The sequence below is a fragment of the Bolinopsis microptera genome, chromosome 5 (assembly GCF_026151205.1).
Source record: "Bolinopsis microptera isolate Bmic1 chromosome 5, MBARI_Bmic_1.0, whole genome shotgun sequence".
Classification (NCBI taxonomy): Eukaryota; Metazoa; Ctenophora; class Tentaculata; order Lobata; family Bolinopsidae; genus Bolinopsis; species Bolinopsis microptera.
Genome location: NC_087076.1, coordinates 16,180,538 through 16,204,918, shown reverse-complemented (window position 1 = coordinate 16,204,918; position 24,381 = coordinate 16,180,538). Strand labels below are relative to the sequence as shown.

General features: G+C 37.7%; 3 protein-coding genes across 3 annotated transcripts in view; all 3 read right to left on the bottom strand.

The window, feature by feature from the left end:
• Positions 1 to 2,214, bottom strand: part of LOC134816129 (glutaminase kidney isoform, mitochondrial-like) — a 42,642-nt gene extending 40,428 nt beyond the window's left edge. Inside the window, exon 1 of the mRNA XM_063824889.1 lies at positions 2,186 to 2,214. The gene's annotated coding sequence lies outside the window, so the exon portion shown is untranslated. The remainder of the gene's footprint in view (positions 1 to 2,185) is intronic.
• Positions 2,215 to 5,027: 2,813 nt separating this feature from the next.
• On the bottom strand, positions 5,028 to 10,991 carry LOC134815492 (glutaminase liver isoform, mitochondrial-like). Its single transcript, XM_063824030.1, has 16 exons — positions 10,909 to 10,991; positions 10,370 to 10,456; positions 9,856 to 10,005; positions 9,610 to 9,681; positions 9,212 to 9,341; positions 8,899 to 9,005; positions 7,824 to 7,957; positions 7,540 to 7,651; positions 7,256 to 7,382; positions 6,542 to 6,659; positions 6,332 to 6,426; positions 6,083 to 6,214; positions 5,783 to 5,887; positions 5,494 to 5,632; positions 5,258 to 5,321; positions 5,028 to 5,133 (listed from the first exon to the last, which is right to left on the bottom strand). Exons 1-16 carry the CDS (start codon positions 10,989 to 10,991, stop codon positions 5,028 to 5,030), a joined length of 1,761 nt encoding a protein of 586 aa, XP_063680100.1.
• A 267-nt stretch (positions 10,992 to 11,258) lies between these two features.
• LOC134816149 (lipid scramblase CLPTM1L-like) lies at positions 11,259 to 23,417 on the bottom strand. The gene is made up of 11 exons (XM_063824918.1): positions 22,188 to 23,417; positions 21,709 to 21,982; positions 20,741 to 20,902; positions 16,463 to 16,547; positions 14,223 to 14,308; positions 13,921 to 14,025; positions 13,525 to 13,591; positions 12,833 to 12,987; positions 12,536 to 12,639; positions 12,212 to 12,380; positions 11,259 to 12,019 (listed from the first exon to the last, which is right to left on the bottom strand). Exons 1-11 carry the CDS (start codon positions 23,405 to 23,407, stop codon positions 11,822 to 11,824), a joined length of 2,625 nt encoding a protein of 874 aa, XP_063680988.1. The 5' UTR covers positions 23,408 to 23,417; the 3' UTR covers positions 11,259 to 11,821.
• Between the last annotated feature and the right edge of the window lie 964 nt (positions 23,418 to 24,381).

Here is a 24,381-nt window from a genome sequence, read left to right as displayed (position 1 = left end):
ATAGTTTACTGAAATGTTTTGAAATTTTTCTTGAAAATTCTTGACATTTCAGGTTGATATCCGACCAACCATCTTTTAAACCGTACAATAAAGCGGCGGTTGAACAAAAGAACGGTAAATATTTTTAAAAATTAGCTTCAAGATTTCCAGCGACAGGCTCGTCAGGCAAAACAATAGCATCTATATTAATATTTTGAGTGTGTACTGATCAGTATTGCTAAGATCTAAACAGATCTGTCAAGTTAGAGTGCAGTTTGTAGATTACATATTCGCATATATCCACACTATTTACATTATGTTATCTTTGTATAGAAACAATGAGAGTTACAAGGAAAGAAACAACTTACAATTACATATTGAGGCACTTTTCTTGTACCTATCGAGAATGACTTTATTTCTGGAAACTACTTTTGTTCATGTTTCATGCTACCCTGATCATTATGAGCCGAAAATACGTTTCCGTACCTACATTCGGAAATCGGATTTCGGAAGGCTGTGGATGTGATTGGTTCCATATAATTATAAAAAAAGTGATATTTGGCCCTCGGATTAAAAAATAAAGAAGAATGCGCAAATTTGGTCCTCAGAGTCAGAGTACTGGAATAATCGCGATTTGTCGCGAGGATCTGAGAAAATCGCGATTTGTCTCGGCAAACGTCAAAAATCGCGATTTGTCGCGGAGAATGGGAAAAATCCTGATTCTGCGTGTGCCACATAGCAGTACCAGTACCACATTGCCATGCTTAATTCGAAAAGCGATCACGTTCAAAAGTGTTTTTAAACTCTTAAAGCTTACGGTGTAGTGGACGAGTGGTGTGGTCGGAGATGACGTCCGAACACTTTGCTGATGTCTGTATCTCTCGGCATAACTCCAACAAGCAACTCCTGGGATGGTCGACAAACACCGCTATGAAATTCAAAAAAAGCTTTGTAATAGGGTTTAACCACAAAATCTAGTGATATTGACACAATCGTTAATCAACGGGGCCAAATCAAATATAATACACCGGCTTTATCTCATTGGTATTTTAAATAACAACACAAATTATGATGCACATATTGTACAGTATTTTACAACATACTGATTAAACCATTATGATTTGGGATGATCAGTTAATAACATATCAATTACAGTAGAAGACTGCGTTTGAAGTGTAAGCCTAGTGGGAGGAAATGGTCATTGAAACTTCATTGATCGTTAAGCTGGATAATTATAATGAACACAACACAGTGCTAGATCAAGTCGATCAAGCAGAAATAGCAGCCAACCTGCATCACTGCGTCAGTGCGAAATTTACCCGCCGTTTTTAAAATTGATTCGTTTTACCGCATGTTCAATTACTATTAAGATAACGTACTACAATGGAATCGGCTCCGAAGCTTTTTGAGAAACAATTAAATCATTTGTTATCACTTATCATTGTGAAATTTATTTCTCCTCTTCACAGCACAAACATGACAAAGAGCATCGTCATTTTGCTACTCTTCTTTATAATCACGGATCTGAAAACGTTTATTCCGTCTATAAGACTTTTGGGTACGGGGCAGTTGTGTGCCATTGACCCCGCACAGCAGCTGACCTATACTGTTATGGTAAATGTGACGAGGAAGAATGTGAAGATGAAAATCACTGCAACGGGTTCAACTACGGCGTTTTCTGTAAAACTGTTAGCTTATGAGATATAGGTTTCTCTTCGGAGTATGTTCCTATTCACCAGATATGTGACGGACATGAAGACTGTTTAAATAGCAAGTACGAACAGTTCTGTAATTAAACCTAGAACACTACCAACTGCAGTCCCTACTACCGCAACATAAACAAGAGGTTGCCTGAAACCAACACAACAGTGCCGAATGCCGATATTAAACTATACGAGGTGTGCCTTGTTTGATTTAACTAAAAGGGCATATCCGTATTGTATGAATTATCGAGACCAAACTAACTGTACTGACATAGAAAGAGTTGGCGGGTTAAAGTGGTTTAATTGATGATTTGTGATTTTGCGGCTTCTAGTCATAATAGAAAATTATTATAATTTTTACGCAAGAATTATTATAAAAGTTATGTTTACATAGAAAAAAAGGAGAGTAACTTACATTTTGATAGTTGGATAATGTCCGGTTGAAAAAGACAAGGACAAATGAAACAGGAAGTTAAGAATGTAGGCAACGCCATCTTCAGGCTCAAATTATTTGTTATATAGTAGTGTTGAAAGTATTAAAAGATGTCGTTGACGCGTTGACGCCGAAAATTTGCCTACATTCTTAACTTCCTGTTTCATTTGTCCATGTCTCTTCCAACCGGATATTATCCAACTATCAGTATATCAATCACGAGACTAATAAACAGCGAACTCCATCTTTTGAACTTACATATTGAGGCACTTTCCTTGTATCTATCGAGAATGACTCGGACCGAAAATTTTCTAAATCGAAATTATTTTCAAAGTGTTTCTGGAAACTACTTCTGTTCATGTTTCATGCTACCCTGATCATTATGAGCCGAAAATACTTTTTCGTTCCGTACCTACGGCTACATGTACATTCGGAAGGCTGTGGATGTGATTAGTTCCATATAATTATGATTTTTTTTTATTTGAAACTTTTACAAAATAGCAAATATACAAATGTACAGCAAATCGAACAACATATAAATTGGGCCGAAATGTATAAATGCTATAAAGCGTGGGTCAGTGAAACAAGTACAGAGAACAACTTTTAAAACAGGAGTTTTATGGCCGCCCAAAGTCTCAATAACATCACCTCCACCTAGTAATAAAATTATGAAATATGATAAGTGTGAAACAATCAAATAATAAAGTATTTAAATTATATAATTGTCTCTCAAATACAGATAACATCCGAAAACTCATAAAATTCTCATCACTCCTACATATACTGATCAGTGTCCGAGAGACATAAATAACTCATGATGGCTTTTTATCACGGCTAAATACCTTCCCGTACCGGATATAGTGGTCGAGATGAGTCTGTTCAGCCCTCTTCTTCTTCAGGTCAGTTACCAGATGCTTCCTTGTTGCTCGTTCTTCGCAGGATCTGTCTGGACATATCCATACATCTTTGTGCGACTCAACTAGCCTCAGTCTCCCTGTTTTCATCAGAATCTGATGAACTGCTGTGGAGCTTGGGACGGTGATCTTGACTGGTCGGATAGCCGTACTACCTGGTCTCTTCCAGCCGATTCTAGTCGCTTCGAAGTGAGGTTTCTCCCCGATCTCCTCCAATACTGCGGTAACTAGCGCTGGAAGCTGTTCTTCCTCCTCTTCTTTTAGCCCAAACACAATCAGGTTCTTGCTCCTGTCCTCCTCTGCAGCCACACTCTTCATCACCTTCTTCAGGATATTACTGTTGCAGACCGTACCACTTGTACTGTTCTGTTGTACAGCTGCACTGTAGCACTTAATCCCTGACTCCACCGTCGTTTGCACTGTCTCCTCAACAGACGTCTTAAGCAACTGAAGTTGTTCATCCTTCTGCACAAGCAGTTGGCCCTGCAGTCTGATCACCTTCTCTTTGTCTGCTAGTGCTTCCGTCTTGAAGCACTCGATGATCTCCTTCAAGAGATACAACTGACTATTCTGCCGACGAACAAGGTCTACTGCATTCACAAGCCAGCCTGACAGAGTCTGTTTATCCTTAGTCTTGATCTTTTCACGACTTTCGTAATCAATGTCACTGTAGTCCATGTGCAGGTCTTTTCCTAACTGACTGGACCACCTTGCAACACAGCCTTCCACATCTTCCTGTTCATCATAATTGAACTCCTTGATTAACTCCTGGGATCGGGTCAAACTTGGGTCATCCGCCATAGTGTACTTGTATAGTAATGTACAAGTACACACGCAAAGGTAAACTACGCTGTAGCAGCAGACTGAACTTATCGCAAATTTACAAAAGATAAGAGAGCTCGATATTTGCAACGTAAGCTACACTGATTACACACACTGAAAGAACACACACTATAAAGAACGTGATGTTTTGCCCTCGGATTTAAAGGAGAATGCGCAAATTTGGTCCTCAGAGAACTGGAATAATCGCGATTTGTCGCGAGGATCTAAGAAAATCGCGATTTGTCTCGGCAAACGTCAAAAATCGCGATATGTCTCGGAGAATGGGAAAAATCGCGATTCTGCACGTGCTGCGATTTCCTTTTGACCTTGTTTGCGCTTTGCACAACCTAGATATTATCGATGCAACATATTGGTATGTTCCTTTTGCCATGATGATTCTACCAATTAACTCTGTAATCAATTCTGTCCTTTATGACAAAACACTACAGGAGTTCCTAGACTATGTTCTTCGATTATCGTAGCGTCGATCAGGAGTCTGTTTCTTGTAAGGAACGATGACGAACCACGTGACGAACCACGTGATGTTCCACGTAAAAACACCGAGCCAGAGATAATCCCGATGAAACAAATGGGGCCATCAGAAGGTACTCCGAGTGGATGCTAACAAGACTGATATGAGGTGTCATTGCCCGATGGTATGGTTAAATTGTTCAATGTTGATGTTTGTGTTACATTTATGAACTACTATAACCATGTTTTTCTGCTTTTCTGATGTGAAAGAGAGAAAACTGAAAAACTCATACGGAACAAAAAAACCCAACAAAAGAAATACAAATTAAAATTAGGAGATTATTTCAATAACTTATCATAATTTTGAGCTGTTACAACGATAGTTGATGTTGCACTATTATAAAAAATTAATGGAAGAAAATAAATGGGCATAGTGGGCAAATAAACCTTTTACATAAACTTATTGATTTTAAAAGTTTCAACAACCAAAATTTTCAACATTCGCCCAAATACAGATGATATTATCAACGGTTGATATCAGCACACACACTTTCTCACTCCACCTCTTGAGCTGAACTTCTCTCACCACACGTCTCACACATAGTCACGTGACGTGATTGAAAGTCACGTGACGTGGATTGAAAGTCACGTGACAAACAGCTCACTCCTTCATTTGCCACGTGACACACACTGCACGTGCACACCTCACTCCTTCATTTCGGTACCTGGTTTAGCTCCGTGCTGGAGCAAGTAGGCTACGATTTCTTCATAGTTGTACTTTTTAGCATCGTCCAATGGGGTGCTTTGCCACCTGTCAAGACAATGAAGTATTTAAAAAAGGAAAAAAGAAAATAAAGTATTGAGAAAATGAAACGGCTGTTATTCATATCCCAGTAAAAATATTTTGTATCCGAATTGATTGAAATCATGCTGACCTATCACGCGGGTTGATGAAGACTTTACATTTCTCAACCAAGAATTTGATAACCTCAATCTGACCTGAAGAGAGACAACTAACTTGACCTTATAATTTAAAGAACTGCTCCATGCTTTACATCAGATTTAATGCAAACTGAATTAAAACCTTACTGCTACTGTCAGGAAAATCCATTAGACTCTAAAAACTAAGAAAGAATTAAAACTAAAACTTACAAGCAACTAATTTACTTACCACCACAAACAGCTAGATGGATAGCAGTCCTACCGTCGTAGTCAGGGAAATCAAAGTTAACGCCCTCTTTCAGGTACCGGTAGAGAGTGGTCATCTTCCCCTCAAACGAGGAGAATAGCAACGTTAAGTTCTGTTGCTCCTGTTGTAAAGTGTTATAGTGATGGAGATCTGGCTCCCATCTGTATTTTATTAACATTTATCATTTATGCTAATTCAAATCGATCATTCAAGGAAATGTTCCAAAAAAAGACGGTAGGTGAAAAGTATGGGACATTATTCAATTGGATACCTTACTCTCGGAGAACTCCTGCCGTCTAGGGTCCCACTTATCGCTGAGAGCACTAGCTGTGGAACAGGGGTCAAACTGGTGGAACGTAAACTTCTCCGTGAACAGCTGAAAGATAACTCGCTTGAAATTTGTTCGTGCTCAGAAGTTTCTGGAAATATTCGTGGGTAACGGGTTTTGTGACTGAAACAAGATATGTTGTAAAGCAAAATTGTATTAATCTAGTCGACCAGCAACAAGATTAGGAACCGATCTCCACCATAATTCACCAGTGCACTGAACAAGCGATTCAAGTGTCCGTACCTTACAGAATTTAACAGCGCGGGAGGAGTTTTGGCTGCTATCCAGACGTGGAGAATAGATACACATTCCCAGAACGTTAGGTATAACTAACATTAGTGCCCCTGACTGGTTACTTTTTGCTGGCAGTCCCACCTGGGTGATAGAAATAGATTATCGTTAATTTATCAAGCATTTTCGCTCTTCGATAATTGAAACAAAATGTTTTTTTTTTCTCGTATGAAGGAACAGAGCGTCTGAAAACTTTCTGACCTCAAACATGAACTCTCCGCTGTAATCGTTAACTCCACAACAGTTCATTATACTAAGACAGTTCCTGACTGCATCCGGAAGTGCCACCTTTTCCCCTGAATTATAAGTGTTAAAAGTTGTCACCTTCACTATTATCTCATATACGGTACAACTTTCTAATTAATTAATGACAAGATGTTCTCCCAATATAAAGTATGCCCGTCAGGGAACCTGTTAAGGGGCAGATTCCTCCGTTAGCGAGAGTAGCAGCGATGACACTGCCACTAGAACAAGTTGCGTCTATTGAGGAGAAGTGGATAGTTAGTTCTGTTAACTCCTCCAGTAGTACCTAGTGAGAGTATAAGTGAGCAGTGAGCACTGAAGCAGGTTGCAGTTCAGCGAGAAGTATTTCTCCGTGGAGAAGTAACATAAAGTTTATGAAGTGTATGTAATTGTTAACCCCGAACAAATAGGATGAGCAGTTAAATACATGAAAAGGAGACTGTTCAGTGATTTTTGTAGTATTGAAAGCGTTCCATGAATCCTCTTCTGAGAATAACATCCATTTAACAAGAAATTCTTACCCAGCGTTACGGAAAGAACCGTAACGTAATTTGTGCACGCACATTGGATGTCTGCAAGAAGACAAAATCAATCAAAGAATGAAAGATAAATAAAACTAATGTTAAGATTACCTATCTGAGTGAAGAAAATGAAAATAAAGTTAATGCGACTTGAAAGATAATAATGGCAATTAATTAGTGTATGTAAAATTTGTTTATTGACGATCTACTGAATTTTAGGGTTGAGGACATCGAGTGTCGTTCCCCGTTTAAAACGGCGAAAAGTAAGCTCAGGTAACTCATGAAAAATTACCAAAATTAGCTCATAAGTCCATTAAATAAATCTAAACATAAATGAAATAATCATGATCTTGAGACTCACAGGGGCGTCTTTATTAAGACATTTGTTAGTTTTAAGGAAGTGTCCGATAGCGTAGAGTCTGTTGGAGTGGTCCTTCAGTGCTAGGGAGAGAGAGTTGTTGAAACCTATGTAGTCGTTCCCAGCAAACCTGAGGAAACAAGGACAATCGTCATAAACATATTAAACGGTTTAAATGTTTTCAAAGTAAAACATGAGCTACTTTTCTTGTTCTTTGAAGGTCACGTGTCATAACTTAACCAATAACCAGTCACGTGTTAATGATTTGATAGTTAAAGTTTTCTCACCCCTGAACCTTTCGAGAGAAATATTCGAACCGCTCGGAGAAGCAGTAAGTTGGCTTCATGAGAGAAGTAAGGGTCACTCCACCAGTCATAAGCAGTGGGTTGTGCGGCATCTCTGGTAAGTGTAATTCAGGGCTTAAACCATAATGACCAGATAATGTTTTAATATTCCGGCAAGTGAAGATAGCAGAAACATGTTCCATAATAACTATGATGCCGAATGATGATCTTAATTAATTTTGATGATCAGAGTAAATAATGAAATTGATAGTGAATTTAGTACAAACTATCTTTAAGAGTAAGAGCCTCAGCGCTGCCCCCACTAGGTTCTTTGCCGATGTACTTGTGGACATAATCACCAGACGTATCGCTGCAAACGATACAGTACAGGAGGACTCGACTAAAGTCCATCAGAGGAAACCTGGGTTTTAGGTGGGATGTTATGCAGGCGTTCGCGGAGCAGGCGTTCGCGGAGCAGGCGTTCGTGGACGTCTCAAAGGAGACCAATCGGGCGCGATTATATACGCCATCAATCTCAGTAAACGTGGAAAACTCTGATAGGTGTAAAAGCATAGCGCATTCAGAGCTCATCAATAATCGTATTTTCTGATAAAATATTTTAAATACCTTAGTTCCCAAAAATTTGTGTGCCATTATATTGAGCACAATTTATTTGAGCCCGAAAAATTTGGGCAGAAAATTTGAACTCATTTGGGCGACCGAAAATTTGGGCACAAATTCTTCGAAAAATGAACGATTTTCCACTAAAATTTCAGTTAGATCCTCAATGGAGGAGTTTCATCAGACAATGTGAAAATTGATACCCGCTTGACAGTGATCCGTGAAGTACACGTTCGTTGGATCAACGAACTTTTTGTATATTTAAAACGGAGGCCAGATGACATAAGGAAAGGCTTTGAGAAGTCGGGTATAACTGATGCTTGTAGATCAGACTTTACGGTAGATGATAATCCATTTGCAGATCTTGTTTAAATCTCTAGCTATCCGTACCTCTAGCCATTTGTTTTATTAGTAGCTGTTAGCTATCCCAGTTATTTCTATTCATTTAAAATATAAGCCTTTTTACTTGGTCAAGCCATGAATGACAGATTAGAAAACTAAAATTTCAAATATTATTTCACTTGGATATGAAGAAAAAGCCATCTTTCTATAGATTTCAGGGCCACAGGCCAAATGCCAAAAGTTTGGTTAGCAAAAAATTTAGTAGACGGAAAAGATTTATGCAATTAATTTGGTCTGCAAAAAATTTGGGCGAGAGGCCCGCTCAAATTTTTTGTCGCCCAAATTTTTGGGAATTAAGGTATTCGAAATCACCAGCACAGCATCATCGCTGGTACTTACTTGGTGTCGAAGTTTCCTAAGTTTAACCGTTGTCCGTCAGTTGTACAGACAGATATACCCCAACCGTCAGGGTTAACATTGCGGAGCTGCGCAGTTAGCTTAGCTACCTAGTTGACAACGAAGTTGTGTAGGATATATCATGGACAAATCGGAGCACAAATGAGCATTAATTTAATAGTACATGTAATAGAAGAGTATGTTGAAAATAATGTTGAAAATACATAATGAACAATTATCCTAATTGAACTTAGACATATTAATTTTAAGATGATTAAACCAAAACCAATTTGAAACAAAAACTCAAAGACCCAACCTCGCCAAAATCTCCGGGTCTGCACTGCTCGAAAATATCAGAGATCATGCCAGAAAACCTCTTCCAGTCAGGGACTATCATGTTGCCAGATAGAGCCTGTTGGATAAACACCATGTTGGAGGCCAAACATCTGCAATGGGTTCACTTGTTATTCTGATCTATAGGAGATAGAGGTCAGGACGTGTTTTTGAATTAAAACTGGGTTGGATTTTAATTGTTAATGGAGAATATAATAATCTCCGCCCACCCTTGTGGTAGGAGAGTGCCGACTGCCGAGTGGGGACATGTTTTCAGTTTTAATATTATTTAGCAGGAAACATCTTCTAACGGACAACTATTTTGATCTCACTCATGTTGCTGTAGATCAACATTCAAATTTTAAATCCTTAAATACATACTTTTTGAAATCTTCCGGTAGCATAGTTTCTGGCATGGTTTTTCCATCATCACTGGTATTGAATGATTTCATCCTGAAATATTACATACATTTAAACACGATCCATATTCCATTCACTATTCAGGATTCTTCCTAATATGGTTGACAAATGCTCCAACTGGGATATTATTATCGAGCTTAATTAATGATTAAGGTGCTCAAATTTGCAACTTGAATTTCATTTTCAAATAAAGAAAGAATAATTCACTTGTTGATGATGGTCTTGAATCGAGGATCACTCAGTGGCTGCAGACCCCTATCGAGTAGTCCACATATGAACTTGGACACGTCAATCTCATTGTCCTCGTAGAACGGTTCCAATAGTTCTTCGTTTATCTCAACTTCCCCAACTTCTGATCTGGTTTAATATTGATTCTTTGATATTTGTAATGTGACCCATCCGACGCGCGATGTTTTCAACTTCGGCAAATGTTAACATTGTCCACAGTTTACTATACTATGTTGGTGACCGACTGAGGTGTTGCTGGCTTTCGTCACTATTAATTGCCAATTGGCCGGGGTACAAATATAGCCTATGAATATCTGAAGCTTAACTGCTGTCCACGCGACTTATCGCGTAGAACTGGTGACCGACCTTCTCCAGACCTTCTGTGAAGTGTTATCAACTTTTTATAACTATAAGGTCAAATGGATGAATATAAAAATCAGTCCTAGTCTAGCAGATATAAGATCAGACATAAAAATGAAGTTTTAAAGCCAACCCCAAGGCAGAGAGGATTTCATCACTTCCCTCCTCGATGTCAAGATGATCGTGTGGTTGACTTTGGTCAGCTACTTTCGCAGGTTCTCTGCAAATAAGAATTTCGGTCAAAACAGCTCAAAATCCCAGGGTGGGAAAGATATTAGAATTAAAGAAATTGCAACTGCAAGCAGGTAAATAATAACATAATCTAGTCTAAAGAGTAAAGACTCACGGATTATCTACCGTGTGGCCGCCCATTTTAGATATAGCCACTATTTCGCGGCGAAATGACGATACTACAAGAAATGGTTAGTTTTATGCCAAAGCGGAACATTTAAAAACATATTCCCTGCTCTCTAATATCTAATTTACTATCAACTTTTTATGGGTGCTTCCTGCATCAGACTGTGGCTTGCTAAACCAGTATTATAGCCCTGATGTACTGGTTTAGCAAGACTTTGGCACGCAACTTGTTCTTTGTAATGGTGATGTAAATATAATTGAACTAACATTAACAAAATAACGGAAATGTTTTTGCTTTTAAGATTGGATACTTACGCATAATTGGGAATTGGTTTTACATCCAAGTGGGAAACATCCAATTCATCAAGATCAATACCGAGGCCGTCAGGTAAAACCATAGCAACAGTTGAAAGTTCACCGATTATTATGCGGCAGGGATGCCAGATGTATCAATATTTGAGCTCACACCGCGACTGATGCAAATGCAATTAGTTCCGTTCAATTTAACAATTTTATTTCACTTAATAATTGAAATATAGGAAATTTAAATTAACCTCAGCTTTTGCACCTTGTCAAAAATCTATTTTGTCCATCGGTAATAATTATGTTAATTGGTTCGAATTTATGACGTTTCCGTCCGCTAATAAGGTAATCAAACTCGGTAGTTTAATGGATATCAATCAATTAGAACTTTGAAATACAAGTTTATCCGGGAAACTATCTGTTACGAAAATACAAAGCTGAATCCCTGATCTCATATTTAATATCATCAAATTCGATGAAGCCGCTAGAATTGGAAAACTAAAAGTATAGAGATAATCTTTTCATTAATCATTCATGTAAACTTTTTCGCATCTTAACCTCGGGAATCTGTCAGAATTGCTAAAGTCACAGCTACCATGCAACGAATCAATTATCGGATCTATAAATTGAATTATCATTCTGTCAACAGCATGATACCAAATTTGTTCAATATCACCATAAACGTAAATTGGAAAGGAGCTCGGATTTATCTTGAATAAATAAATCTTAAAACTTGAAACATGAATTACCAATAATAAATTCATCACAATCTCACAATTCGGTTCACGATTTTGCCGATCGACGGCAGAAGTTTTTTCATAACTCATGAACACATAAACACAAACCATACATTTTCGCTCCTTGAAACGATTTCATCTTGAAAGCTTGAGAACTATAACTACGTTCTTAGTGTCTTATTTTTTAGCTACGACCGTTCCATGGCGTCCACATCGATATCTTCCTCATCGCTCTTGACACCGGGACGTTGCGTATTTACCAGTCGTTGATGATAAAGCGCAGCTAAAAGTTGGGATACAAGGTAGAGGATTTTCTTGTTGGAGATTCCTACAAATGGACTGTACCAATCTTTGATGTTTACATCGGGAAATGTCTCTGATATCACCTGAAATGGTTATGTTAGCTTAGGGGTGCGAATATTTCATTCAAAATTGTAATATTCAATGTTTATACACACTGAGGAATTCTTCAAACAAGAAAATGCTAAATTTCCAACAGCCCTGATAAAAATGAACATAATCACAAAAGGAAACTGTCTATAATGATAAATAACAAGTGCGTCAGACATATGCCCCACCTCGATAATGGATTTAGCGTATCCTGAAGATCGCAGAGCATATTCAGCCGGGGTGGCATCTTTAGATTTGATGATAAGAGAGGCTGGTACGTTTACCGGCTGACTGAACACATGCAGATCTATCTCGTGTTGCAGGTCATTTACCAACATGCAGTATTGTTCTACCCATCTGAATGAGAATCGGGTGATTTGAGATCCTTGTTTTGGTTCTCGACATTAGTTTTTATTTTGTGTCATGGTGAGAACGAGAGTTTTGAAAATTAAAACTTATTATACATATTATGATGATCCTCAGAAAATATAGTCTTTAGAATTGCAACTTACGTTCCAGGGACTACTTCATTGATAAAACTGTCGACTGCAACCACAACTGATCCATCTGATACCAACTTCTGCGCTCGGGCTGCTTGAATCCTCAGTTTACAACCCTACACATCATACATGTTTATATTTTAGAAGTTATATTTTATAATAATTAGTTACTCGTTTAAGGGAAAGATTAGACTTGGACGTTGTTTTTAACTATCCCTTGTTTATGACTTATATTTAACAAGTATGATCTAATTTATTGCCATCTTTTTGACATGAGTAATACTAACATTAAACTGTTAACATATTAACCTCAATAGCAGATGCTGGACCGACCAGTTGTGCTGCCAAACCAGATACTACATCGTAACCACAGGAGGTGGTATTGTAAAACACCTCTTGGAAAGCAGCGTTCAAAGAGCTGGCGTCAATGTGCTTCTCGCAGATTATGCTCAACTCGATCGGCGCTGGAATGATGAAATACGTTAAGTGTCGTTCAGAAGAGAGATCCGTCCCCAGTATCGTATAGGTAATAGGGATATGTTATGATCAATTTTAGCATAAATTAGTTATTAGGGTGTTACTTAAACGTGTAAATGAGGAATTAAAAGTACCTAAGCGATCGATCGAACGAATCGGCAGAACGAAAAATTGAATTTAGCGCGCGTCATTTTGCGCGAAGAAAGCTTTGCTTTCAATATCAATAATATCCCAAAACTTGTTATAGAAAACAAGGAATCTTTCATTAGTTCTCATCTGCTTGCGGAGGAGAGCTTGACCCGGGGTAAGTCCCCGAAAATCTTGGTATATTCAGTCATAGGATAATGCGATATAAGTCTTTAAAATCTTGTCAATTCAGGAAGCGGAAAGAATCGAATCTAAGAAACCAGCATCTTGTGCAAGATTACATGTCGCGCCAGAACTTAGACTTCCGTTACAATCTAATTATCGAAGACGTGTCGATATCACAATTCACAGAGCAATAATTACAAGGTTTAACTTACTATCATCTTTAACTTTAGCTAAATCAACTGTCGAGAGCAAAACTTGACCGTACGACTGCACTTGTGACTGAACGATAAGATTTATTACAGATCGGTTTGAAATAAGACCCAGCCTCCAGCTAGTTCAAGCTTATACTCTTATCAGCAGACATTATTTATCAGCAGAAATTATTCATCAGCAAACATTATTTGGCACAAGGCCAAACCACTGGTCATGGTTTAAAATGTCTGCCGATGTGTATCAATTATAACGAACCCAAAATATTAAATTCGTTTCAAATTACAGCAAAGGGCGTTATAATTATGACACTTCAAAATCTGTTACATTGATCAAATCGGGAGATTAGCAGTACAGAATTTCACAAAAGGGAAGTTCACTGGAATGTATATACTCACTACGACGTTTTGTCCCAGAGAGCCAGTGTAAGCCCCAGCTTGTGCGAATTTCTTGTGCGCTTCCTCTCCCACGTGGTATATGGTGTTTGTTGTTGCTTGTAGTGCCTGCAGGTTCAGTTTGAAATCAAGACGTAAAATACGACAGTAAAAGAGTTATAAGATTAGAGATTACCTCTAGACAGAGTCTTGTATTCAGTCACTCGTATGCATGCTCAATAATAGGCACACTTGTTGTTTTGACAATTATGTTACAGGAAGGTTAATTAAATTTTAATTAAACCGCAATGTAAAAGTAAACTTACCGCACTGTCCTCGAGATATGCGTTGGCAGAGTTCAGTCCATCAACCATCTGACCTCTAGCATACGCGAACCAGTTCCACACGCCAGCTGAAATGGTTGCATTTATTTGCAATTGTAATAATTAAAAGACAAAAATCGCATAGCTGGAGTTCATTTATCAAATCTTATAATATAATAATATATCCTTCTAGTTCTATGAACTATTGAAACATGATAATATTTAAAATAGACTTTAATCACTATCTCAGAGTTAATTGAATTGATCCAGGCTAACAATATCCCGCGGTATAATACTGAACAGTACCCTTAACATTCTCCCCTTGATTTATCAAGTTATCCTTCACTTCCCCCGCCTTGGTGCCTAATGTATCTAGAGTATCATCCATATCCATCCTTTAATCAAATAATATAATATACACGAAATAAAGTAAATATCAATATAATATATCAAATGTTTAACAGGCTATATTATCAATGACCGAAACCAGAATCAACCTAATAAATACAGCAGAACGAGCAAACGTAATTTGGGAAGTAAAGCCTGCCGTAAGACTGCGTCCATGCTACTCAATAGTTATATAATTAATTGAAGGTAGGCTAAGCACCGAATAAGCATCTCTGATTACCAATTGTATAATAGAGGAATAATACAATAGCAAGTAAATGCAAAGGTAGAAGCTAGGTCAGTCAGCACGAGATTACGGACAACTGTCCAATAAAAAGAAGGAACCCCGTCTGAGCAATGGAAAACTCAGGAGATCTCCACTAATACAACATCATACTGTATGTAGCACTGAGTACAAATACAATGTTCTCTATGTGGGTACATTAACAATTACATTCCCAATTTCCTACCGCAAAACACAATACAAAACAGGAAACCATGTGACACAACGAGAGAGAGAGAAAGAACGTAAGAACAGTCGGGAAAACATCAGACAGTTCAAATAGCAGCCAGACACAAGGGCAAGCAGCGACTGTACTATTATAACTCATTAACAAGGTAGGTAGTTAATCGTTACAATCAGCAATCAGCATATAATAACAATACAATATTGTAATGTTGGAGCATGTATAGATCTGCTAAATACCATGGCGGTTCAGAGCGATATTAGTACTGATGTCAAACAGAGCGCGCAAAGTAGAAATAAAATATGCTTTTCTAACTAACTATTTACTGTGAGAGATGGTTGTGTGAGACGTTTACTTGACGTCAATTATTTAATTGCACTACCAATGATAACGATACTGTGGATCACACCAACCAATTAAAACGGAAACTTACGTGAAACCACGACCAATTAAATGGAAATGCACGTGAAGCGACGGCCTATTAAAACGGAAACTTACGTGAAATGAATGGTTCAAGGAGGAAGGTCATCCCAATCTGACAGACAAAGAATGCGAGCAGTAACTGAGCGTAGTTAGATAACACTACAACTGCACTGGATAGCGTATACATAACGTCACTACTACTAATACTAATACCACTAATACTACTTATACCCTAATACTACTACTACAAGTACAAGTACAAAGGGTTTATGTAAACACACACACACACACCTGCTCCTAGTACGCTGCACAGCAGCTCATACAGGGAATCTAATCTAATCCAGTGTCTAATGATCAGACAATGTTTACCGGTACCAGGTTAAGATCTAAATGTCACGTACCTCCCTCTTTAGAATTAACGAGTTTTACTGACGGAGTTCATGTATATAACGGACAGTGGAAAAATGATATCGGTGCCGGAGGATCGGTCGTGAACTACTAACGCAAGTGATGCGTTAGATTTAGCTGATTTACACAAAGTGTCGATGAAAGAAACACGGCAGGGTTGACGGGCATAACATTTACCGTAAAAGTAATCATCATATTTAAAAGCAGATACTCTAATCGTGGAAACTGTCTAATAATGAAAACTGTCCACGTGCACTGTCTATATGAACTGTCTAGTGTCTATACCACATACTTAGCGACGTTATAATTACCATTGCTCTGAGAATGTACTACAATTAAACAACCATAATTATCTAATAATTTGTGGTTGACTAAGATTGTCAGTAAATTTCACAAGAGAATGGTTTTAATCCTCGTGGATTGCAACAGATTGGGGTTTGAGGCAAGGAATCGTACAAACGATTGAAGCGAATAAAATAAAATGGATTTAAGTGAAATGAAAACAAAGTAGATAACGCATCCGCACTGAAATTAACATAGAGTTAAAACACGACCTACATGAGCCAACGATTTTGGTTTCGTCTTGAAAGAAGGAGTCGTGGCGGATGTTGCTGGGGGAGGAGGGAGCTGACATGAGATCCACCTGAAACAAAGTTAGATAATTATCACGTGGTATTCTTTACAAAAAATATTTTATAGATAGTAATTTTATTGGTTTTTGACGACCTGAATTGGGATTTGTAACAAGATGCAGCAATTTGAGTCATTAACAGGTTAGTGACCGGTTAGTGACCGCCTATAATACAAGTGCAGCTCACTAGACCAATTCTCCGCAAAATCCAAAAAGCAAAAAGACTCTTAACTTGCTGTAGGCAGTGTAGGTTAATTATGCTGTTTCCTATTTAAACTTGGTTAATTATTGTACAATATCACATAACTTAAGTCACTAGATCACGTGTAATTCAATATTATTTGTGTAAAACATGATCGTCAGTCATTAGCTAAAATTGATTTCCTGTCTCGTAGAGTATTAACGTCGATTCAGTATTGGAGAACTCCGTTTCGAGCCACTCGAAGTGGTGCAACGTTATAATTTTCCGCCCCCGACCAAATTATTTTCCAGCCCCCAAACTATTTTAAAATGTTTTTTCTTTATTTTTGTTTGCGCTTTCTTTTTTGCCGCCGGCCGCCCCCCTGGTAGGTTAAATTGCTGTTCTATCAAAGACTTCCTTCTTCCAGAGGCGGCCTGGTGGATGCGTAATTTGCGACTTACAGCCTATTTATATATCCGAGTCAATCTCATTTCCTAGGAACTTAAGAAGATAAAAACATGAGAAAAATACATGCCGTGGCGCTAGTTTGGTGTCGGGGCCCTTGTCTAGTGTCTAATGTCTACTTTTGATCGGGAATTTATTACCAGGTGATAATTTGTAGATCCCCGGCCCTAGCTAATCTGCTTATCATATTTTCAAGAAGCTACCATACAACCAGCGTTATATAATCTTAATAATCAGGGTGAACCCCCACCCTTAATAAGACGGGCAGAAGATAAAGTCCGAATTAAAAGCGTGATCCTTATCTCTGCTCCCGAAATGAAATTAGGGAATTAAGGAATGACTGAGTCGAATTGGACCAAATATTTCGTTTAAGTTTTAAGTTGCTAAATTTTGGGTTTAAATCTGTGTTCTAATCTTATGATTCAAAATAACGGCCGGTTGCATATTAATCCAAAATAATTTTTTGATTTCGTTAATCATCATATCACATATGGCTAGATTGTCTTGCATTAAATTTAAACCAATTATGAAGAACAATTGATCTGCACGTATTTTGATATGAAGGTCGATGCCTGGATTGAACACATGGTCGTTTTATGTTGAGATGTTTTGACTAGCTCGTTGGACATTTTCAACTTCTTTCTGGTTGAACCACGCGCACGATGATGTCATATAACATATTCCTAGTACCCTAGTCCCTAAAGTGCGTTTTGTAACCATATATTATTGCTTGTTAACCAGGAAATTCGTTGTGCCAAAAAATCCACAAGCGCCTTTAAAATAGTTCTATCGCTGAACTACAACTACAATGTTTGTATTTTATTATGTAGTAACGGTTACTATGGTTAGTAACTACTACTAGTAACCTTACCATCATACCAACTCACAGGTAAACCAGAAACACGATAACAACATGACTCCCGCCACAACTACCAACTGCGAGGACAGCAGCATCGTTCAAAGTAATCCCCTAGTATTAAGTGCGGGAAATGATGCTGAAGTTGAGATGATAAATGTTTCTTCAAGAAATAATAATGAAACTGAAGACGTTCACGGAGGACTTGTCGTCGTTAATCCTGTTGCAATGAACAATGGAGATGTAACGGGAAATAATGCTGGACTATCAAAACAATCACAATCACTCAAATCGGTAGATTTAGAGGATAGTACGAAAGAAGAAGATGAATTAGAGGAACAGGGAACAATCCTGAAGGAAGCGTCTGGCGAGGAAAAAACATCGATCAGAAATCGGGCCAAAGGGATTGGATTAATATTGATATGTATTTTATGTTCTGTGTCGCAGGGAGTCATCACAAAGCATCTAAAGGACATCCCTACCGGGGAATTTATCATAATAACGTGCACATATTCCCTACTGTTATTCTTCGTGCTTGTCACCTTTCAAGGCATTTCTCTCACCAAGTTTCCTTTGAAGAAACTGCTATTTTTTAGAGTCATGTTCAGTGTGGTGGTCCGGCTGGCCAAAATTTGGAGTTACCAAAATCTTCCTTTAGGAGATGCTACAGCTCTCATATTCGCATCGCCAGTTTTTGCTTGCATTCTGGGTAGAATATTCTTGAAAGAGAAATTGACCCTTCCCCAAATCATAGCAATGGTGCTTGGAATTTTCGGAATAGTTATGATCGCCAAGCCTACTTTCTTATTCCATGGCGATGCAGACAAGGCGGCACCGTGGTACTACAACTTGGTGCCGATTATAGGGGCAGTTAACATGGCAGCAGCTTACACAGTTCAGAGAAAAATTGGTAAAGGAGTCAACTATGTCACAGTTTCAGTGTACATGGTTTTTGCGGGAGATCTCGGAGGATTAGGGTTCCAAACAGTATCTGGGGATTCATACATTAACCCCGCCTGCTACACTCCTCGCTTCTTGATGCTACTTTCAGGATTTCTAAACGTGACTGGTGTCCTAGCTCTTAACAGGGGACTGTCCTATGAGAAGACTGCAACCGTGTCCCTGATGAGAAATTTCGATACTGTTTTAGCGTTCCTGGTTCAAGTTGTTGTATTCAGTGAGCGGGTGGAGGTTCTTTCTCTGGCAGGAACTGGTCTGATAATTGTTGGAACCCTCGTTTTAACACTCTCTAAATTACTTGATGTTTCTTGTGGGGTTTCGGTATGATTTTAATATATAATACCACCACGTAGTTCGCTGTGTTCAGTTTGATATTGTGCTTGTTGAAACTATGAGTTTACTTATTTGCTATAACAGATACTGGTATTTGAATACATTGTCAAAACAGTAATAACCTAGCTTAATCATCGTCGTTATAATAATCTATGCGAAGAAATTAAAACATTTAACGACTAGTACAGTGCAAGAGGTCAATGTATAATGTACATACGTTGGGTCCGGTTGGGTCGTATAACATTGCCGTATTTAAAATTTGAGACTTGCAGATGACATACAGACAGGTAACATCAGGTAACACTTTCGTCAGCAGATTAAAACAAAAATATAGGCGATAGATTTACGACTTTTTAAAATGCAACAGGCCGTTATTTTAAATCAAAATATTAGAATACAGATTTAAATACTTGAAAGAAATTTAGAAATATTGGTCCCAGTCATTCCTTAATTCCATAATTTCATTTCGGGAACAGAGATAAGGATCACGCTTTTAATTCAGACGTTGTCTCCTACACGTACCATCTTGGGAGACAAAACATGGCCGAGAGCCAAGGCGTTTGAGCTGAAATACTATGCTCGGTATAATAGGACACTATGCCAGAACTTTTCCAAAAATGTGGACGGTACAGCGGGATCACGTGTTATGTGATTCCGATGTACTGTTATGATAACACTTGCATAACACTCACATTAGTTTCCATGATGTTTTGATTCTAGTCTCAGTCGTAACTTCAATTATATAAGTAGTTTGTAGATCGCTTTATAGAGTTCAGAGAAACAAACAACTTGTCAAACATCTTCAAAGTCGTAAAATCAAAATAATGAGCACTTATACTGCACAAACTAGTCTAGACTAGTGCCTTATCAGCAAATAGTTTAACAACTGAATGTTATTAAGTATTTTATGTTCTACCGAAGGTTCCAGAAGAATGTGCGATCAGTCGGAATAATATGCGAAACATTTTATAAACTTAGTACATAGTAATCTTGGTGGATTATAATCGTCCCCAGTATTATATAGGGGCACCCTGCCCGGCAAGAGGTATTATTATGATACTAGGAACTATTCGGGCCTCAATCTTGCGCCATTTTTTTGTGAAACTCCCGGTAAAACTTTTAAAATAGTTTTGTTGTGTTGGGATTGTGCTTGTTGATTGTTCAAGATACTTTGCTATATAATACGTTAAACTATTTACTATCAAACATACATACTTTTAAACCAGACATGGTCGGTCGTCAAATTGTCAACATACTCATTGTGAAGTTGGTCCTGGCAAAGAGCCAGGAAAAAATTTAGATGAAATAATATAAGATTCATTACTTCTATATTCTTGCATATCTGATCATATTGAACTAAACGTACTCTTACATTCATTGATTAAACTTACATTTATTGATCAAACTTACATTTATGTTTCCTCCTTGGTCAAAAGAGTCCTCCTCATCCCCGTATATATCAATTATGGGAGAAGCAGGTCTGTTAGCAAGTTTAGGGGATGTTTTCACAGCTGCAGCAGCCATACTTCCAGTTAGTTCCTCAACCTCTGCATCTGACATACCTGGTTCTAGCTGAGATGATATGGGGGACGTCACTCAGCGAGACGTTAGATCGATAATATATATATATACAACTTTTAAAACTGTAAAACGATCAGATTTTTAACATAATTTGTGTGGGTTTGTATGTACGTAAATTGAGCCGAAATCTAGAATAAGCAATGAAATATAATATATATTGCAATTTGCATATTTAGTGAAATTCAAACTTTAAAGAACACTTGTAACATAAGATACGATCTGAAAAAGAAATGTAACAAACTAACATCTACATAGTATATCATATATCCCTACATAGTACATATTATGCACATTGAGTGAAGGACGTAGTACCTACATAAATAAACACTAACAAAAATATCCTGTAAAACGCAACAAAAAAAACAAGTATAATTAAATTATTCTAAATTACAGTATGAGCACCAAATTCAGTAACATGGCCGAGCTCGTATGTTCTGGATTTCCGAAATCCGTTCAAGTCAAAGGATGTTGACATTAAGGCTCTCATCAGTATTGAATATTCATGACTAAGACCTAACCTTTTTATATTAAACAATAAACATAGGTATTTAACCTAACACAAAATACTTATAGTTAGATATTTAAACTCAATTAAACCATGTTGAGATAAAAGCACCTAACAACTGCAAACAATCCATACTACTAACTTACTAAGATTATACCTTAAAACATTATTTTATTATAATTGAAACTGAAAAGAAATGTAGCTAGTACAATTAAACTGCTTACTGCTCCTTTTTCTCTTCCACAGCATTTTCAGTCTCAGTCTCATCAAATACCTGCCCATACTCATTAACCCTAGCCTTATCAACAGGGTACAGCCAGCGCTGGTAAAGATAGATCACAAAGATAATATCATCTCTGAAACATGCGAGTCTGTGGGCAGTTGGCATGACGATTATAAAAGCAAACACATCATCTATAAAGGTGTTGAATGCCTTGTACATGAAAGCTCTCCAAGGTAGGTGGGCAACTGATTTGAGGCGGTAGTTGAGGAAGAGTTGAGGGGTCATGAAGAGGAACCCAAAGCAATACACTCCGTTCACCAGACTGTTTATCACCCAACTGTACCTATAAATTGGAATCTTTTAGAAAAAACAACAAACAGGCAGTTGGGCCTAATTTAAATTAGTGTTAAGTAAGATTATTACAAATGATTACTGGCATGGGGCTTACTAATATTGTATTCAGTTAAACATGGTTTACTACGGGATAGCCCCTGAAGATATATATATAAGAATATGATAATAATATGATAACAATATGTAATACTTACCAGCTGCGCTGAGGAACATAAAGCAGTGAGTACACAGCGCCCCCAAGTATAAGAGGGTACATCAACCATTGCAAGTACCACATAGCCTCACTGTCAATCTTTTCTGTTGCTTTTTCCTCTTCTGACTTTTCTCCAAAGTGCATTTTACCCCCAACAAATGAAAACTTTAGAGATTTGCAAACTTTCCACAACTCTATGAACATTCCGACCCCAGCAGGACCAAGGATAATGTAAGATGTTTTGAACTCACAGAGATAAAGGAAGATGATGACCTGACTGAAGCATCGCCATATTATTACTCGTGTACTTAATCCAGCTGTGTTTTTCCTATTTTTCCAGAAACTAATATCGTTTTTGAAGGCAAGGAAATCAAACAGAAGATGAAAGATTGTCACAAAGAATGTAAGTGTCAGGAAGTACATGTTTGTGTCTGTGAATATACCCTTGATTTCATCAATGTCATTTTCACCAAATCCGAGTTCTTTGAGATTTCGAATTGCTTCCTCAAACTGCATCCATATTCTGAGCTTACCAATAGTAATGGGAGTAAAGGAAACAGTAAGATTAACAGCACCTGAGCCTAGAGATGTGTCATATCGTCTGGATTGACTAAGCTGATCAACATAGAGCACAGGTTTGTAGGTCATGCTTTTCTTGTTCATCATCCTTCTAAATTCTCCTGGGTACTCTTTCCCATCAAATTTAAGAGCAGGATCCAATATGTGAGCTGCTAGGCGTGGCCTCCAATGTGCGATGACAGTGGAGTTGTCTTTAGCACTTACTGCCTCCATGAGATTGATTCTAACAATCTCTTCTACCTTGAATGACGTCAATGATGTGGTGTAATGGCCAGAAACTATGTTCTTTGACATTGGATTTGTTCCTGCTCTAACAACTACAACATGCCCAAAAATAGTGTTGTTCTTCAAGAACTTTTTATCAAGATCGATTGTGACAATTTCTTCGAAACCAACAGATAGTTGTACATTCTTCTTTCCAACAATGATATTTTGGGACTGCAGGTTATAAGAATCGGTGGAAGCAACAACGTAGAAGTCATACAAAGTTTTGTCATCAAACGCTGCAGAGAAGCATGACTCTGATTCCTCATTACACAGGCGAGGGTAGTACAAAGTGTAAAAAACATTCACGGAGTTCAGAATGTAGAGAACAAATAAACCCAAACCTATGTTTCCCCATGGTATCGATGAAAGCTTCATCACCTGAGGATATGTAAATTAATATAATGAGATTAATGACTCAGATTTGTAATTAAGATATAAATATAGCTGAACAGTAAATCTAAAATACTATTAAAATTTATTAATATTTTGCAAAGATTGTGAACGTCGTTAATGCAAATTCATATTGCAGGGCTTTTGTTTATAGTAATATAATAATGATTTTAACTGTATCGTGCAATATCAAACAACAAACTCCGACGAAATTTCCAGTGATTGAAAAATGTACACACGAATTTCCTCCAAATTTGTTTAAATGGGGAAGAGTCAAATTCATAAAGATTAAATGTGTCCTTAATTATAGTAAGTCGAAATGTGTATATGAACATTGGGGGATTGTTTTAAATTAATTGATTGTTTTAAACTATTACATTTATTGAGAATTATGTAGTGTAATGCGATGGAAGTATTTTAAGCGGGCATATCCTGTCCAAACCCAGGATGCACGACATAAAGAATTTGTTTTAACTTGTGTGTATGAAAAGCATCAATATAAGTGATAAGAAATGTTTGTTCAGCAGTAGTTTTAAAAATACATGTGTAAATCGTCTTCAGTTGGGGATGATGTTGTGAAGGGGTGATTACGTGTGTATATGGAGAAGAATCGAATTCATAAAGATTGGATTCGTCCTGAATCGTTAGTCGGAAGTAAGTAATTCATTTGAAAATTTTGATAAATTTCGTCTAAATTAAAGACCTGACAGAAACGACTTGCACATACAATAATATTCAGCCCTCCCAAACGAAAGCAGACCTATGAAACATTCACATTGGGAGGTCAGCCCATCCAGCACACCGATAAATACTGCATAATATTCCACAGAAATGGATAGTTTACAGCAGCAAATACTGAGCTGAGGGCCAAGGCTCTCCGTGCTCTCTATGGCCTCAAAGGCAATATAGTTAAGGATGCCCTCTCTCACCGTGCCCTTAATATTCTATTTGACTCCTTA